Here is a 19,966-nt window from a genome sequence, read left to right on the forward strand (position 1 = left end):
TTGGATTTACCTTGGACTCGATCATAGAAATTCAAACTGCATGACGGGCATTTGGTTTGTGTGTGGAGGTCTAAACAATAGAGATGTAGGCTTGGCCACTGTGTTTTAGTTCTATTGCTATAGTTAACACTGCATTGTGTGCTCTCAGGGTTGTGTTGCTATTGATGTCCACCACAGTGCTTATGCTCCTAGCTCTGCTCCTTCCAGAGTGGTTTTCCTCTCTGTGTCTCTGGCAGTCAGTCCAGGGCAGGCTACTAATGGGATTTAGCCTGATCTGGATTAGACCAGTGGGTGGTCCCTCCATACTCCTTAGCCTTGGATGCCTCCTACTACTAAAGTTAGAGAATAAACACCCACCTACAACAACACAGGTCTAGTGGTGCACTCCATCATGCTGCAGGAAAAACACACCTTTGTTTCCACTAGAAAATAAAAAGGGCTATGTTTTACCTTTGCGCAATTGTTTCCAGTTGGTCTAGTGTTATAAGCCCAAAAATAGTGTCAAAAAGTAGTGTGGACAATGACCCTTTGCCCAATAGTGCAGTTGAGGTAAAACTGCTACACTGCATTAAGAAAACACTCTTCATAACAATTATTGTGCTTAGCCTATAGCCATGAACAGATAAAGGCTGGAGGCTTACTAGTGAGGACTGGTTGTGACTGTATACGCATCTTCAATATTGTGGACTGAAGCTGGAAATCATATCACCATGGAGACTGCAGCTTGTGTAATGGCAAAAAAAAMACATATATGGATGGTATATCAAAGGTGAGAGAAATACACTGGGTAGCAATGGAAAGAAAACAGCTATTTTCTGTCAGCACTAAAAAAAAACGTGTTATGAAACGACCAGTTATGTAGTCGTGTCTACCCCCGAGATGACTGACCGTGCCGRCGTAGGCTTCAGTAGAACATACTGTACCACCCACTTCACGCTTGGGGTATGTAGGATGAATCATATGAAGGTGTGGATGGCTCTCCTCCACATCTCAAAGGATTCTCCACTCTGGATGAGCTAGCACATGGTTTCCCTTGATGTGAAATTCACTTTCAATTATAAGGTGTGTGTGTGTGTGTGTGTGTGCGTGTGGGTGCATTCGTTTTTTACAATACCTGTACCAGAAGTCCTCACAAGATTGGTAAACCAACGAACATTTTGAGAAGTGAGGGCATGCCGGTCCTCTATAAAAAGGCTGTTTTAGGCTRAGGTTTAGGGTTAGGGAAAATAGGATTTTGAATGGCAATCAWTTGTTGGTCCCCCAAAAAAGTCCTCACAAGTATAGTAAGACATAGCTGTGTGTGTGATTTAAAAACGGATCCAATGATTAAACATTTGATGATTTAGTACTGTTTTTGACAATTGCATTTTTACAACTAAATATCTTTACAAATGTAAAGCTGTTGTGAATCATTAAATATTCGATGTTTAATGTGGTTATTTTGATGGTACCTTCGTGGGAGACTAAAGTGAAGTAGTAATCAATAACCTCAGATGTGTGGTTGCTACTCAGCAGTGTTTCTCTGAGTTTCAGTTCCCGGACAGTGAGTCTGACACGTGAGCATTGAACCAGTGTGGGTGCATCTCATTCTCTACAGTAGGCCTACACGATGAGATAAAATACCGCGAAGACTGAACCCAAGGATTTGGGGACTTAAGAACAAATGTTGTCATACAGGGGCTAGAGAGGGGGGATTTGTTGTTGTTTGAGCTTGGTCACAAACTGTCGATGGATTTTGTTTTGCTGGAGGATTTGGCAAATACTGTACATGGTTCTATAGGCTACCAGCAGCATAACGGTTTTACGCGCAATGTTGATTCTCATGCTTGGAAAGTTATGACTGAGGAGTCTGCGGAGTTGGACAGTTGAATGAATTGACAAACAATCTATACCGGGAGTCCAAGGTGTCGCTTGTCGATGTGGAATAAGCTGTGACCGTAGAATACCCCAACAGGTGGCTCTCCGACGATATGCGCGTCAGGCTAACAACAGCGTGCACACTCTCCATAATCTTCGGCTGACAAAGCTTTTTCCAATATTACAGTCCGTTCATTACTATTCAGCAGCACTACTCTGCAGTTTCCACCGAGCCCCAACGTCGTTTTGATGCGAAGCGGAATATTGGTTTCTGCGTTTACTCGGGAATAAAATTGAGCCTGGGAATGTTTTGAAGCTGTGCGCTCACGTGGACCAACTAGGAGTGACTCTCGATGATAATTGGAATTCACCCGGGTTATAAAGCAATGTTTCCAGAAATTCATATCAAGGTGAGTTATAAAGCATGCTATTGCTTTGTTTTGTGTAGCTTATTGGATACAAATTCAACATTGGCTTTTTTGGCATTTTGTTTAATTTCACAGTACTCTATTTGGAACCTCTCTGCACTCTTTCATCGCTAACTTTAAGTGTACTGTACAGACTGTACTGGACAGTCAGTAATTAGGTCTGAAAACACTTTCCAGCGGATTTCAGAATCAGATGTCAATGCGTTGACATAATTACTCCCATGGTCTCATGGTTCCACTGACCTTCAGATGGACTAACCCACTTTAATCCCCATGATCTACAGCTTGGTGTGCTCAGGAATGGATCATTGGCTTCCTGGGGTCTACTGGGTTAATATGATTTGTTTGTCACGGCTGACACCTAGCTGGTGTCAGCACTGGATTCACAATATATTTGGGCTACTGCACATTTTTATATTGCAGTATTCAAAAATGGGCTTAATGTGTCTACTGTAGCCATAGTGGAATACCCCCCCCCCCCCTGCATATAAACCACATTTGAGAATCATCGCTAGTTCTAAAATCGCTAGTTCTAAAAATACATTGTAATTTAATTAGAACGTTGGCCTTCATAGATTTTCTATATGCAGTTGGTGTGTGTGTGCATGTGCGCACGTGTGAGTGCTGGGGCCAAGCAAAATAATGTGTGCCTATGTGTAGGTGTGTGCACGAGTGTGTTCATCTTCAGCTAGCTCATATTATATGACATCCTTTTCTCGTCCAATCCCCACAGACAGGGAGGCCCGATGCCTACTCCCAGCAACACAAACTCCAGCCTGAATGCACACGCCTTGGGTCCAGCCGGGCCTACCAGCAGCAGCAGGTAAACCTACTCCCTGCTCCTCCAGTATTCTGCTCTTGTCTGTGGGTGTGCGGGGGAATACGATGACTGTGTCATGATCTGGTCGTGTGGGGGAGTACTATGACTAGTGTGAGCTGTAGGGGAATACTGTATGATGCAACTGCCCAGCCCGCACCTCTGAAAAGATGGAGCAGGGTAGTTATCAGCAGTTGTGAATTGTGGATCCTGAGTTTTAAGATTAAAAGTCATTTTCCTTATCCCAAACGATTAAATGTTCATAATAACAGTGTGAAAACGGGCTGGCCGGGTGCAGAGGTAACTGTCTTCGGTACCATGTTGCTATATATAGCTCTTTATGAATAATTAATCTTGCAGAKACTGCAGTAAAGCCCTGGAGATTAAACAGTGCGTTCTATTAATAGAAACTCCCCTCTCAATTTGGCAGCGCTGTTTCAGTTCAAATCAATCAGGCCACGAGAGCCATACTACTGTAACTACAGCACAGCTCTATCCTTCAGTCAGAGGTGGTGCCCTGGTATAACCTAGCCTTTTGGGCAGCTTTTGAGAGGATGTGTTACATAGAGTACTGAGAAAGACTAGCAGCCTATAAACAAGAGAGAGTGAAGGAAAAATACATGGAGAGAGAGACTCCGAGTCGGGCTGCAGTGAAAGCTTCTGTCGAAAAGCAGACCTCCAAGGCTTTAGAGCCTGCTTCACTCTCGCCCTTGCAGGTAACTCTATGCCCTTTCTGGGCACCACAGRCTACTTGCTGCCTCATTACTGAATCAGCAGGAAAACTAGAAACACCCAGTGMCTCAAACCTCRTTATGTAACAACACCTGTATTATCTCTGTAGATTTAACCTRGATGACCCTCTAAATGTGGGTCCTTCTCTCTCTGCCTCCCTCTCTCCCGCTCTCTCTTGTTCTGGCTGTAGAACTGTGGCTCGGGCAAAGGCACYCTGCCYAAGCTGGATACTAAGCCCTTGGTTGTAAACAATGCCAAGCACCATCACCAGTCCGAAAGCATCCTGCCCCACATCACCAGCAAGGGCCTGCAAAACACCTGTGATAGGCAGCTTTCAGGAACCAGGCACCAGGAAAGCTTCCAGGTGAGTCCTTGTTACAAGTAGGCTAATCTCTTGGTATTATGTACTTAGAGCCTAGTATATTGAAGCAATGAAACATTCCACTGAGAAATTCTAACAGTGTTAAATTGTTACCATGCAAAACCTCTGCAACTAGTTAATTTCCTGTATGTTTTGTAATTGACAGGATGAGAGATTACGGAGCTCCACAGTGGAGAGTCTGCCAGAGTCCATCAACAGGAAGAACAATCAGGAGCAGGAGAGGAATATTGAGGGACACAATCTGCCCATGTCTCCTGCAGGTGTGTGTGGGCTAAGGGTAGGACTAGGTCTGAGTAGGAGTTGGAGAGTAGGGAAGCGTTGGTGGAAGGTGCTGGTGTTGGCGATTTAGTATTGGCAATTCTAAAGGAGAAAGAGTTTTCTGTTCCTTGATCTTATTTAATCAGGAAGAAACAAATGCAAACTGGGATTTGCTGACAGAAATGTCCTTTCCCTCCTATACAGAGGTCCTGAAGGTGTTCAAAGATCGTCTGACTGAGCATGAGCAGGAGGAGATCATGGACTACTCCGAGGTCTGGTACCTGGGCCTGGATGCCAAGAAGATGGAGGGTTCCCCCAGCCTGCCCCATAACTCTGGCTACGATGATGAGAGCGGAGGCTATCTGAAGGTAACATAAAAATGGGCACAAAGATGGCAGTAAAGAAGCTCTGTGAATTTCAGAACCAGTTTTAGTGCCATATAGAGTAAAGTTTTTGCAGTATTGCTTTAAAGTAAATGATGCCCTTTTTTCTGCAGGTCGCGCATGACCACATAGGCTTCCGGTTTGAGGTGCTCGAGGTGATCGGGAAAGGATCCTTCGGACAGGTCCTGAAGTGCCTGGATCACAAGACCAATGAACTTGTCGCCATCAAGGTCATTCGCAACAAGAAAAGGTGACTAACACCACTAGCTAGCTAGCATATCATAGCACAGCTGGGTTGTCAAATACCAACCTTTCACTAATAACATGTTATGACACGCTATGACACATGTTATAACACTGCTTCTCTGTTATGATTGTCTGCAGGTTCCACCACCAGGCCATGGTGGAGTTGAAGATCCTGGATGCGTTGAGARGGAAGGACAGAGACAACCAACACAACGTCATTCACATGAAGGAGCACTTCTACTTCCGGAACCATCTCTGCATCTCCTTCGAGCTCCTGGGGTAGGATTGACGGACACTGTAGGGCCAAATATAAGATCATATTCAGAAATACAATAATACCTTTTTGTTATTTGTTTATTTAGTTCAGGAGAGAATACTTCTGCTATATTTCATCCACAGGAGGTAAACATGTAGTATGAAGATTATTTGGGCATTTAAATCTAAAGGATGTTTGCTTATCTTTGACCGTGCAGAGTGAACCTGTACGAACTCATCAAGAAGAACAACTTCCAGGGCTTCAGCCAGATCCTGGTGCGCCGCTTTGCCTACTCCCTCCTCAAGTGCCTGCAGATGCTGCACAAAGAGAAGATCATCCACTGTGACCTAAAACCGGTATGACCCCTAGCCATGACCTTTAACCCCTAACAACCTTAACATTACATAATGAAAAGTGAAGCATATTTGCAAACATATTCCTTGTTGGTTTAGTTTAATGGTGCCACAGGAGATGGAGAGAATGTGCTCATACTTGGGTRTTTATTTTCCAGGAAAACATTCTTCTGTCACACAAAGGCCAAGGCAACATCAAGGTCATTGACTTTGGGTCCAGCTGCTACGAGCAGCAGAGAGGTGAGTGTCTTAGTTTGTATGTTTTCTAATGTAAGGTTAGATCAAGTAGGCAAACAGGGGGCACGACCTCATTATAGCATCACATTATAGCATACCTAATTCCTGGCTCTCCTCCACAGTTTACACCTACATCCAGAGCCGCTTCTACCGTTCCCCAGAGGTGCTCCTGGGCCATTCCTACAGCATGGCCATYGACATGTGGAGCTTTGGCTGCATCCTGGCTGAGCTCTACACTGGCTTCCCCCTCTTCCCTGGGGAGAGTGAGGTGGAGCAGATTGCCTGCATCATGGAGGTACCTACCTAGTACCTACWATATCATGCTCTCTTTGTTAATGGCTCTTTCAACCTTGTGGTTTGGCGAGCAACGTAGATGTATTACTCACTGGGTTTGTTTGTCTGATTTGTTCTCAGGTGCTGGGAATGCCTCCAAATGATTTATTGTCAAAAGCGACCAGGAAAAGGCAATTTTTTGGTAAGCATTTTTGATCTAGTGCAGTCACATGGTTTTCTCTTTGACTGTTCGATGGAAATTCTGTTTAACTGAGACCTTTCACTTCTACTGATGTACCAATAGGATCACTGTTAAATGTATACATTGCTGATGTAGGGATTTGCATAATTTTAGTGTCATATGGTGTTTAATTAAGCAATAAGCCTGAGGGAGTGTGGTATAATGGCCATATAACACAGCTGAGGGCTGTTCTTATGCACAACGTGAAAGGGAGTGCCTGAATACAGCTCTTAGCCGTGGTATATTGACCATATACCAYAAACCCCCGAGGTGCCGTATTGCTATTGTAAACTGGTTACCAACATAAATAGAACAGTAAACAAGTATGTTTATGTCACAACCGTGGTATATTGTCTGATATACAGACGGTTGAAATGCTGTTTCAGCCAATCAGCATCCAGAACCCAAACTACCCAGTTTATAATTCTTAGTAAGAGATCCTCTCGTTGATTAATCATTGGTTGTGATTGTGCAGATTCCAAGGGCAACCCCAGGAACATCACCAACAGCAAGGGGAGAAAGAGACGGCCCAACTCCAAGGATCTGGCCAGTGTCCTGAAGACCAACGATCCTCTCTTTCTGGATTTCATCAAACGCTGTCTCACGTATGTACTGTACATACTGTACACCTGTCAATAACACAGCCATAGAATCACCCAATCTCAAATATTACTAATAGTAAAGAATCATGTTAAACTGTCAGGTGAAGTGAGCCCTCTTTCGCATTATTATTGATTTAAGATTATTTACCCTTTACTCCTCCAGGTGAGGCCCATTGAGATTTAAATCTACAAGGAAGCCCAGTGTGTGGTTTTACCTCTGGTTCTCTCTGGGAGAATCTCATTTGCATACTCCTCACGTCATTTCTTCTCTCTCCTCAAGATCCATCTCAAAACTCAATGCAGGAGAAGGTCAGAGGGGAGGGACCTCTGATTTTCTCCTCCGATCGGTTTTGAGAAGGAGAGAGGACATGAGGAGTATGCAATTGGGATTTTCCCTCTGACTGACTCTCTTCGCTCTGTCAGGTGGGACCCTAAGAAGCGCATGAYGCCCGACGAGGCCATGCAGCATGAGTGGATCCAGGAGGCACGCTCCAACAAGTTTCGGCCCAAGACCCGCACCGTGAGAAGGCCCAGCGAGAGCCTCAGCAACGTGGAGAACAACAACAAGATAGAGCAGCATATTTCCCACAAACCAGCCCTTATCAACAGGATAGGTAAGAGGAGCAGTCATCTACCATACTAACACCATGCCTTCTCATATGTATGTGTTTGCATGTAAAAAATAAAATCTTCATTCGGCATTTTTTACACTTTGAGAGTGGCAGATTGACACAAAGACTAAATTGACTCCACATCTCTATGATGTCCATGAAGTAACAGGCATCTTACTTCCCCCTCTCTGACGCAGTTGACAAGGCATTCTCCAGCCCGTTCTCCAATGCCACAGACAGGCCCAAGAGAGAGAACTCTGTGAAGCTGGCGTCCGCCGAGCACTTGTGTCCAATCGGGGCTTCGGCTGAGGGCCAGATGGGCGAGGGCAGGACCAAGAGCACCAGGGCTGTTAGCAGCAGCAAGCAGGAGGTACCCAGGGAGAGATCAGTCCACATTGTCATCAGGCCCCCGCTGGAGCACACTGCAGACAGTGACAGTCTGGAGCACCAGCAGGGCCTGTCCCCCATCACATAAAGGCCCCAGGGACAGAGGGCTTGGGGCTGGGAGGGGGTTGAGGGGAGGGGGGATGCATAGGTCACATCAGGGTTAATATCATCGGAGGTCAAACATAAGACACATAATAATAACATTAAATGGGGGTCATGGTTGGAGTATATCCTGTTTTGTAGATGTAGTGGGTTATCAATTTGTTATATTTTTGCTTCACTATAGAATTTATTTCCTTGTCCAATCATATGTTTAGTGCTTGGACTCTGTCTAGCTGCAGGAGACGTCTTTGGAACACAGTCTTTGGTGGGTCTTTTGGTAATGAGCTGTGTATCAGCAACTGTTGGTCTTCTCTGTTATTGCAGTAGTCACAAATGGACTTACTGCATCTATGTGGCCATATTCACTTGTCATAAGCTTGGAAAGTARCACAGGTCACTTGCATTAGTTTAAAATGGGATCCCTTAGCTTAGAACCCAGATCAATGCCCAGATTGGCCTGTTTTCCACTCTCGGTCTAGCCAGGTTAGGCCGAGCAACATTTAATGTCATTTTGCCAGAGGTTTAAAGCTCTTTGAGTAGGCTAATTCCCTGCACGTTTTCTACTGGCATTGACGTTTTGGCTTTGACAACACAGACGTCTAACCCGAAATATACACAGGTTAAGCCCTGTCACCTGTTTGCACTGAAATATGCATGGCAAGCCCAAGGAGTTGCACGTGCCATGGATGCGATGTTTAAGGCTCTTAGCAGCACAAAGCATCTCCCATGCAGAGATGATGGTGATAGTGGAAAAACGTAAAGCACTAATGTGCACAAACTCCCCTAGAGATTACTCAGAGTTTACCATGTTTATGGAGTTTGACTTTGACTCAATAATTTGTGGTTGTTGACCATAGTAGTTTATTATGAAAATTTATAATTTTCCTGAATAAAATTACAATCACTTATAAGTCAGAAAAATTGCTGTCCATCTGACAACAACTTTTACCTCAAAAACAGGGCCCTCAAGTGGTCAATGAAGATGAATGTTATTTTCCTGACCTGAAATGCCTAGCTTGGACTGGGATTGGATGGTTTGATATTCTTCATACGTCATTGTCATATACAAAGTTTTCCCGTGTCTACAAAACAGGAATATTCTGACCAGTGATCCTCACAACTTGTTATTCAAATGTCCCTTTCAGCATCCAAAGTGACTTCCCTCTGACCCACAATGCATCATCTGTTTTTTACTCCTCCTCACACAAACTTCATTTTAAAAAGCTTTTAATTCCTCATCAAAGCAGTTCCATCTATTTTGATGAACTTCTCTTACTTTGACAAAAGGACAATTTGCTACAATGTTGAGCTTTCTTCAATAAAACTTGGGCCAAATGAAGGAGAGTAGACTTTTTTTGTTCTCTGTAAACTTCTTTAAGGCAACTTGTACTGATGCTTTTCACTTGCTCCAGTTATAGAAAGTAATTTTAAAACAGTGTTTATATTTGTAACATGATCAGAAATGGAATAGATTTACTTTTTAACAGTACATAATTGAATGTACATTTTACACTTTTGTTATGATTAAATTATTGGTGTAAGGTGTGACCTGTATATGAAATATTTGTGGTAATATATCTCAAGCACTGTATGTGTACATAACCAGGTCACATTGGCAATGTCTCAATGAGATATATATTTTTTACCATGTTTCAATTGTAACTTTAATGGTTTTCTTGTTATTTTTCCGTGCTCACTGAACATTGTTATTTAAGAGAGCCCCACAGACATTAGCTGGTGCCCTTAATGATGATATTGTGTGATGTACTGAATTACTGTTTTGCTTTCTCTAAGTCCGTATAATAGCATGCCAGGACATTGTTGATTTTATTGTACTGTACTAAAACAAAAAGAAAGTGTGTGCATTCATTTCAACCAAATTATTTCACAATCAACCATTAGGGTCAATTTGGAAGTAATTGAATTGAGGCCATTCCACCTGATGAACTGTACATTGATGTGAAAAAATTAATGAACATGTAATTGAATAAATTGGTGTTTTATATTCCTTGCCTCTGCCCCTTTTGATTGGACCTTTGATAATTTTAATGCTGTGTAACTCAAACATTCAGCTTATGAGTTGATGAAACGATAGCAACATATAGCATTACCATGTACGTAGAGTGAGGGGTGAACATACAGGCCAGAGGAAGCAGAGTAGGAATGGTGATCACAGAGTTAACAAAGTATCATTGTTCCCTGCCTCTATTGATCATACATTCTATGCTCAATCCTCATTTACCAGACAGGGTCAGTGGTTAACCTTGTGCATCCAGACCCTCATGCTGCTTGGTTTGAGCTCCGAGAGCAAGTTAGACACAGGGGAAATTGAGATATACTTCAATGCTCCATTCAGCCTGGTCTCATAGACTAGACGTAGCATACTAAAAGTAAATCCGGGATGCTMAAACTTGTATGAGATGTTACGTTTGGTATGGTTACATAAGACAGAAGGTCTCTTAAGGCAAGAACAAAAGGAGGGTGGTTGGTTGAGTGTATAACGTGAATGTCTAGCAACCCAAAGGTTGTATGTTTGAATCTCATCTCATGGACAACTTTAGCATTTTAGCTTTTTAGCAACTTTGCAACTACCTACAGTACTACTTTTTTAGCTACTTTGCAACTACTTAGCATGTTAKATAACTCTTCCCCTAACCTTAACCCTTTAACCTAACCTTAAATCCCAACCTAGCTAACGCTAGCCACCCCCTAACATTAGCGTTATCCMCCTAGCTAATTGGAATTCGTACATACAGTATCATACGTCTTGCAAATTCATAACATATTGTAAGAATTGCAATTTGCGACATATCATACGAATTGTAATTCGTAACATACTGTATCATATAAAATGGATGATGGACAACTACAAATGAATACATACCTTAYGAAACAACATATCATACTAAGCGGAGTGTCGTGGATTTACATACGGAATAATAYGAAATGCTCTGAGACCAGGTTGCTCCGTTACCTCTTAAAGCAGGTGGTCAACCAGATTTTCGGTTACTCTAGAATGGAAAGAGCTACAGATACTCTTCATTGTGGGCTTGAGTTTGAATTACAAGACAGCGTGCTAGTGACAGCCAAGACCATCACTTTCAGAGAGCCCCACCTTTRCAGCCTGTAGTATTGTGGCTTTTGGCATTTATTCCCTGGCCTCAACAATGACTTGAATRCCARATGAACGGTTGGATCCATTAKGTGCATGTTTTTGACCTGTTCAGTTGTGTAAATATTTAAAAAAGGTGTTGGTGAGTGGCAGCCAGGTATGGGGCACCTCACACTCCCCCCTTTCAGGGGAGCCTGGATCTTAGTCGGAGAGTGAGAGAGGAAGGCCGTCCTGTCTGTATCCCCAGGCTGAGCGCTCACACGCAGAGGGATGATGAGGCTGGGTCCGAGGGCTGGCCCCTTTGCTGGCCATGGCTGCTGGAATGCTCTACATCACATCCATAAAGAGGGAGGTTCATTCTCATGGGGAGAGACTGCAGAGGGCTCGTCAGAATGACTCGATCAGGGGCCAGGACATGTTCAAGAGGCTGGAGAAGATCGAGAAGCTGGGTAAGTCTCAATATCCTTCATTTAACTGTGACTTACCTAGAAGGGAAATGCCAGTAGCTCTGTCCACATACTCAGCGGTGTAAAGTACTGAAGTAAAAATACTTTAAAGTACTACTGAAGCCATTTTCGGGGGTATCTGTGCTTTACTATTGTCACGCCCTGACCTTAGAGATCCTTTTTATGTCTCTATTTTGGTTGGTCAGGGTGTGAGTTGGGGTGGGCATTCTATGTTTTTGTTCTATGTTTTCTATTTCTATGTGTTTTTGGCCGGTGTGGTTTTCAATCAGAGGCAGCTGTCTATCGTTGTCTCTGATTGAGAACCATACTTAGGTAGCCTTTTCCCACCTGTGTTTTGTGGGTAGTTATTTTCTGTTTAGCTGTTTTGTTTGCCTGACAGAACTGTTCGCTTTCGTGCTCCTGTTTTTGTTTGTTTGTTTGTTTGTTTGATTGATTGGTTTTTTGGATTAAATCATGAACACTTTAAACGCTGCACCTTGGTCCACTCTTCCTTCAGCCCACGAGAAGCGTGACAACTATTTATATTTTTGACAACTTTTTCTTCACTACATTCCTAAAGATTTTGTTTCTTCTTTTTACTCCATACATTTTCCATGACACCCAAAAGTACTAGTTACATTTTGAAGGCTTAGCAGGACAGGAAAATGCTCCAATTCATTAACTTTAATTCATTCATTAAATTCAAGAACATCCCTGGTCATCCCTACTGCCTCTGATCTGACGGATTCACTAAACACAAATTGCTTAGTTTGCAGATTATGTCTGGGTGTTGGAGCCCCTGGCTATCCGTAAACAATTTACAACAAGAAAATTGTGTCGTCTGGTTTGCGTATATAAGCAATTTGAAGTTATTTATACATTTAATACTTAAGTATATTTTTGCAATTACATTTACTTTTGATACTTAAGTATATTTAAAACAAACACTTTTAGACTTTTACTCAACTAGTATTTTACTGTGTGACTTTCACTTTAACTTGAGTAATTTTCTATTAAGGTATCTTTACTTTTACTCAAGTATGAAAATTGGGTACTTTTCCACCACTGCACATACTGTACTTGGACTGCAGTCTGCCACTGTTGTAGCTGGTAKGGCAGATTTAGAGGGAGGGTTTGGGAACACATTAGAATCTAGCCTGAGCCTACATTTAGAGTTGATCCCAGTAAGTTATTTCACACTTCACAGTGATGATTGTAAAAGGGAATTTGTTCTCAGTTAAATAAAGGGTTTAAATGAACTAACAAAGAATGTAATAAAATAATCATTTCAGATTGTTCTTTAATCCTGTATGCTGTTGCTTGTTGAACAACATTTGTTACATTTTGATCTACCAACGTCTGTGTGCCACATGTATAATAGTTTGATGAGCAGCTGTCATGTGTCCACAGTGAAGTGTCAATAACGGGATCAGTCTGAAAGAGGGGCAGGCTGTGAAGGCTACCGAGGTCAAGAAGGAGAGGAAGGTGGTGAAGAAGTTGTACCCCAACTCAGCTCTGTTTACAAGCTGGGGGTGATGCAAGCCTCAGAGGAGGAGCAGAAAGAGGGAGAGGGGCTGTTTCAGATGTATGTATACAATGCCTTCCTGAGTGACAGACTACCCTGAACAGGGAAATCCCTGATACTCGCGATCCTAAGTAAATCCTTTTCCTCATCTCTGAATGATATGACTGAATGATATGAGGTAGACCAAATGTTTTTGTTGTGCCTGTTAGATGTGCTAATGCACCATACCCCCATGACCTGCCCACCATCAGCGTGGTGTTGATCTACTTGGACGAGGCCCTGTCAATCATCAAGAGAGCTGTCCGCAGCATCATAGACAAGACCCCCCAACGCCTGCTCAAAGACATCATACTGGTGGATGACCACAGCTCCAATGGTTCTGTCACGATCGTTTTTAGGTGAAAGAGAGGACCAAGGCGCAACGTGATATAGATACATCTTCTTTTATTTGAGAAGATGAAACGAACACGAACACCAACACAAACTAGACAAAACAACGTGAAGCTACAAAACGAAAGTGCAGACACAAGCTACTAATGTCAAACATAGACAATTACCCACAACCTACCTAATGCCTATGGCTGCCTTAAATATGGCTCCCAATCAGAGACAACGATAGACAGCTGTCTCTGATTGAGAACCAATCCAGGCAACCATAGACTTACATAAACACCTACACTGAACACAACCCCATGAACTCTACAAAACCCCCTATACAATACAAACACCCTAGACTAGACAAAAACACACAAACTTCCCCCATGTCACACCCTGACCTAACTAAAATAATAAAGAAAACAAAGATAACTAAGGCCAGGGCRTGACAGGTTCGCTTAATTTGTCTATGCTCTCTACTTAGAAACATTTKCAATTATATTTGTTAACATTTCGATTGAACTTAGGTGTGGCTTTCAACTGATATGCAAGTGTCTGCTCTGCTTTCACAGAGGATCTAAAGGCGAAATGGAATACCTACATCTTTTTCATCCATGAAGAGCCTGGTGAAGAGAGTGAGACACTCAGAGCAGCTCGCATGTTGTTGTTGACACTGGTGTTTGACAGAGTGTGTTTCGATGACTTGACAGTCACACATTATCGGCCATATGCAGATGCATTTGATTGGGCCCTGTGGTGTATGTTTGAGTCCTTCACACCTGAGTGGTATGCCTAAAAAGACGAGTCTGTCACACCCTGACCTTAGTTCCTTTTTTATGTCTCTATTTTGGTTTGGTCAGGGCGTGAGTTGGGGTGGGCATYCTATGTCTGGTGTTCTATGTTGTCTATTTCTTTTTGTTTGGCCGTGTGTGGTTCTCAATCAGAGGCAGCTGTCTATCGTTGTCTCTGATTGAGAACCATACTTAGGTAGCCTTTTTCCACCTGTTTGTTGTGGGTAGTTGTTTTGTGTGTATTACCTGACAGACCTGTTTCGTTTTTGTTCTTCCTCGTTGTTATTTTGTTTASTGTTCAGTTTTGATTACATTTATAACATGAACACCTACCACGCTGCATTTTGGTCACCTTCTTCCCAGGACGATCKTTACAGAGTCACAGCCAGGAAAGTGAGTTGTTCATGATTCCTGTTTGAATAGGTGATAAGGAAAGCACAGCTTCGGGAGGAAAATCTTACCTAATATTTACACCTGGATAATATTTTTGCGTTTTCTGTTCTTTAAAAAGAATGTCAATTCTCCGCGTGTAGAATTGACCATGATACTTTCAATTCTTGATTCAGTCTGAACAAACCAATCTACGTACAACATCCAGACATCCAGTCCATATCTATAAACTCGTACTTGTCTCTTGGTGTTTGGTGTGTCTAGGTGTGGCTGTGTGGTGGAAGTGTCGAGGTCATACCTTGTTCTAAAATAGCCCACATCGAGAGGGCCCATAAACCCTATCTCCCAGATCTGAGCATTACAATGAAGAGGAATGCTCTGAGAGTGGCTGAGGTCTGGATGGATGAATACAAACATAATGTCAACATCGCCTGGAACCTCCCACTGAAGGTACTGTACACAACAAACCATTCAAAAAGTAGGTTTTGTTCAGCTGCTCCTATGGAATAACAATCATCGCTGTTATGCATGCTTGTGTTTTGAAAATAAGTAGACTAGACAGTCAATATTATAAAATGGTCTATTACTCCAATGCCATAATAAAGATCATAGGATCTATGTAAAATGATGATCTCTAACTTCCGCGCCGACCGAGATGGCCGCCTCGCTTCGCGTTCCTAGGAAACTATGCAGTATTTTGTTGTTTTATTGCGTTATTCCTTACATTGGTACCCAGGTAATCTTAGGTTTCATTAACATACAGTCGGGAGAAACTACTGAATATAAGAGCAACGTCAACTCACCATCGTTAACAACCAGGAATATGACTCTCCCGAAGCGGATCCTGTGTTTTGCCTTCCACCCAATACAATGGATCTGATCCCGGCCGGTGACCCTAAACAACGTCGCCGTAAAAGGGGCAAACGAGGCGGTCTCCTGGTCAGGCTTCGGAGACGGGCACATCGCGCTCCACTCCCTAGCATACTACTCGCCAATGTCCAGTCTCTTGACAATAAGGTTGATGAAATCCGAGCACGGGGTAAAACATTCCAGAGAGCATCAGGATTGTAACGTTCTTTCTTCACGGAAACATGGCTCACTCGAGAGACGCTAACGGAGTCGGTGCAGCCAGCTGGTTTCCTTCACGCATCGCACCGACAGAAACAAAACATCTTTTCTGGTAAGAAGAGGGGCGGGGGTGTATGCCTTATGATCAACGAGACGTGGTGTAATCATAACAACATACAGGAACTCAAGTCATTCTGTTCACCAGATTTAGAATTCCTCACAAGTCAAATGTCGACCGCATTATCTAACAAGGGAATTCTCTTCGATTATAATCACAGCCGTATATATTCCCCCAAAGCGACACACATCGATGGCCCTGAACGAACTTTATCTGACTCTTTGTAACTGGAAACCACACACCCTGAGGCTGCATTCAATCGTAGCTGGGGATTTTAACAAGCTAATCTGAAAACAAAAACTCCCTAAATTCTATCAGTATATCGATTGTGCTACCAGGGCTGGTAAAACCTTGATCATTGTTATATTAAACTTCCGCGACGCATATAAGGCCCTCCCCCGCCTCCTTTCGGAAAGCTGACCACGACTCCATTTTGTTGCTTCCAGCCTACAAACAGAAACTAAAACAGCAAGCTCCCGCGCTCAGGTCTGTTCAACGCTGTTCCGACCAATCTGATTCCACGCTTCAAAGACTGCTTCGATCACGTGGATTGGGATATGTTCCGCATTGCGTCCAACAAACAACATTGACGAATATGCTGATTCGGTGAGCGAGTTCATAGAAAGTGCATTGACGATGTTCGTACCCACAGCAACGATTAAAACATTCCCAAACCAGAAACCGTGGATTGATGGCAGCATTCGCGTGAAACTGAAAAGCGCGAACCCACTGCTTTTTAACCAGGGCAAGGTGACCGGAAACATGACCGAATACAACAACAGTGTAGCTATTTCCCTCCGCAAGGCAATCAAACAAGCTAAGTTCCCAGTATAGAGACAAAGTAGAGTCGCAATTCAACAGCTCAGACACAAGAGGTATGTCAATCACGGATTACAAAGAAAACCAGCCCCGTCGTGGACCAGGAGTCTTGCTCCCAGACAGACTAAATAACTTTTTTGCTCGCGTTGAGGACAATACAGTGCCACTGACACGGCCCGCTACCAAAACCTGCGGGCTCTCCTTCACTGCAGCCGAGGTGAGAAAACATTTAAACGTATAACCTCGCAAGATCGCAGGCCAGACGGCATTCCCCAGCCGCGTCCTCAGAGCATGCGCAGACCAGCTGGCTGGGTGTGTTTAAGGACATATTCAATCATCCTTATCTCAGTCTGCTGTTCCACATGCTTCAAGAGGGCACCACATTGTTCCTGTTCCAAGAAAGCTAAGGTAACTGAGCTAAACGACTACCGCCCCGTAGCACTCACTTCCGTCATCATGAAGTGCTTTGAGAGACTAGTCAAGGACCAATACACCCTCACCCTACCTGACACCCTAGACCCACTCCAATTTGGCTTACCGACCCAATAGGTCCACAAGACGACGCAATCGCAACCACACTGCACACTGCCCTAACCCATCTGACAAGAGGATAACCTATGTGAAGAATGCTGTGTCATCGCATACAGCTCAGCATTTAACACCATAGTACCCTCCAAACTCGTCATCAAGCTCGAGACCCTGGGTCTCGACCCCGCACTGTGCAACTGGGTCCTGGACTTCTGACGGGCCGCCCCCAGGTGGTGAGGGTAGGTAAACAACATCTCCACCCCGCTGATCCTCAAACACTGGGGCCCCACAAGGTGGCGTTCTGAGCCCTCTCCTGTACTCCCTGTTCACCCACAACTGCGTGGCCTGCACGCCTCCAACTCAATCATCAAGTTTGCGAACGAACTACAGTGGTAGGCTTGATTACCAACAACGACGAGACGGCCTACAGGGAGGAGGTGAGGGCCCTCGGATGTGGTGTCAGGAAAATAACCTCACACTCAACGTCAACAAAACAAAGGAGATGATTGTGGACTTCAGGAACAGCAAGAGGGAGCACCCCCCTATCCACATCGACGGGACAGTAGTGGAGAAGGTGGAAAAGTTTTAAGTTCTCGGTGTACACATCACGGACAACTGAATTGGTCCACCACACAGACAGCGTTGTGAAGAAGGCGCAGCAGCGCCTCTTCAACCTCAGGAGGCTGAAGAATTCGGCTTGTCACCAAACTCACCACAACTTCTACAGATGGCACAATCGAGAGCATCCTGTCGGCTGTATCACCGCCTGGTACGGCAACTGCTCCGCCCACAACCGTAAGGCTCTCCAGAGGGTAGTAGGTCTGCACAACGCATCACTGGGGCAAACTACCTGCCCTCCAGGACACCTACACCACCCGATGTCACAGGAAGGCCATAAAGATCATCAAGGACAACAACCACCCGAGCCACTGCCTGTTCACCCCGCTATCATCCAGAAGCGAGGTCAGTACAGGTGCATCAAGGCAGGGAACCGAGAGACTGAAAAACAGCTTCTATCTCAAGGCCATCAGACTGTTAAACAGCCACCACTAACATTTAGTTGGCTGCTGGCCAACATACTGACTCAACTCCCAGCCACTTTAATAATGGGAATTGATGGAAAATTATGTAAAAATGTATCACTAGCCACTTTAAAACAATGCCACTTAATATAATGTTTACATACCCTACATTACTCATCTCATATGTATAGACTGTACACTATTACCATCTACTGCATCTTGCCTATGCCGTTCTGTACCATCACTCATTCATATATCTTTATGTAACATATTCTTTATCCCTTTACACTTGTGTGTGTATAAAGTAGTAGTTGTGGAATTGTTAGGTTAGATTACTCGTTGGTTATTACTGCATTGTCGGAACTAGAAGCACAAGCATTTCGCTACACTCGCATTAACATCTGCTAACCATGTGTATGTGACAAATAAATTTTGATTTGGTAGCCATCATCCAGTGGATAATAGGTGGATTGCTCACATAGCCTGTGTTTCTGATTTAGAAAACCTTCCTCTTTCTCACCACAGGATCATGGCATAGACATTGGGGATGTTTCAGAGAGGAAGAAGTTGAGAAAGAGBCTGAACTGCAAACCCTTCCAGTGGTATCTGGACAATGTGTATCCAATGTTAGACCCCCTGGGTGACTTGCTTGGTTATGGAGCTGTGAGTGATGCTAAAATGTTWCTGTTGATTTGGAATGATTTCCTCACCAACTRTGTTTGGTGCATAGAATWATTTCTTCAATAGGATGCAGGGTCATAAATCCAACTCATTATCAGGATAGGAATTTGCACTTTTATAACTGTTTAATCTTGGTCCATAAAATCAACAGCTGGTCAATGACCTGAAGACGGATCTCTGTATAGATCAAGGCCCAGTTCCGGGGAACACACCTATTTTATATGAATGCCATTATTTTGGTTCACAGGTTTGTAGAATTATTGCTTAGTGTTTTAGAATGTAGCCAATTGTATAACATGGTCCATCCCGTAGCAGAGCCGGGACTCAACCCATACCACAATGCAAAGTACTGTCAATACCACAGATACAGAAAAGTCAAAATATCTATCCTCTCTGTCCAGAACTGTTATTATCGAGCCAGCGGGGAGATCTACATTGGAGGCATCAAGTCTCACAAGTACAACAGTAATCGCTGTCTGATGGACATTGGCACTCGAACCCCAGGACTGTATGARTGCAAGGAGGCCAAGCAGAAGGGATTCCACATGCTCTGGGAATTTCAACAGGTAAGCACTCCAACATGAAATAGGGAAATTGATGCTTATAAACAGACGGGTCTTTCAAAACTACACTGATGTCAACTCAGCTCTATATGATGTCAATGCAGAAAAATATTCTATGACCCTCTTTGGTGAAATCTACAGTGAATCAATAACAACCACAAATGAGCGTAAATACAGGAATCATATTTATTATTTCTTTGCAATTATATCAGGACCAAGGAAACACAGCTCAATAGCATTCCACATTTGTGAAGAAACTGTACATCTGTCCCCATGAAGCTATGTCCAACCAACAGCTCACTAAGATCACAAGTCATCTCACTGCTGACCACTGATGGGCTTTTCAAAGCGTAATATAATGCT

General features: G+C 43.5%; 1 protein-coding gene and 1 pseudogene across 1 annotated transcript; both read left to right on the forward strand.

Moving 5' to 3' along the window:
• The first annotated feature begins 1,560 nt into the window (after window positions 1-1,560).
• Window positions 1,561-10,147, forward strand: LOC111951280 (dual specificity tyrosine-phosphorylation-regulated kinase 4). Its single transcript, XM_023969334.2, has 14 exons — window positions 1,561-2,267; window positions 3,019-3,108; window positions 4,025-4,198; window positions 4,362-4,476; window positions 4,679-4,842; window positions 4,971-5,107; window positions 5,242-5,382; window positions 5,577-5,715; window positions 5,871-5,952; window positions 6,072-6,244; window positions 6,364-6,424; window positions 6,939-7,068; window positions 7,489-7,679; window positions 7,874-10,147. Exons 1-14 carry the CDS (start codon window positions 2,211-2,213, stop codon window positions 8,149-8,151), a joined length of 1,932 nt encoding a protein of 643 aa, XP_023825102.1. The 5' UTR covers window positions 1,561-2,210; the 3' UTR covers window positions 8,152-10,147.
• Window positions 10,148-11,587: 1,440 nt separating this feature from the next.
• On the forward strand, window positions 11,588-19,641 carry LOC111951373 (probable polypeptide N-acetylgalactosaminyltransferase 8; annotated as a pseudogene).
• Window positions 19,642-19,966: the final 325 nt, after the last annotated feature.

Source organism: Salvelinus sp. IW2-2015, linkage group LG24 (assembly GCF_002910315.2).
Source record: "Salvelinus sp. IW2-2015 linkage group LG24, ASM291031v2, whole genome shotgun sequence".
Lineage (NCBI taxonomy): Eukaryota > Metazoa > Chordata > Actinopteri > Salmoniformes > Salmonidae > Salvelinus > Salvelinus sp. IW2-2015.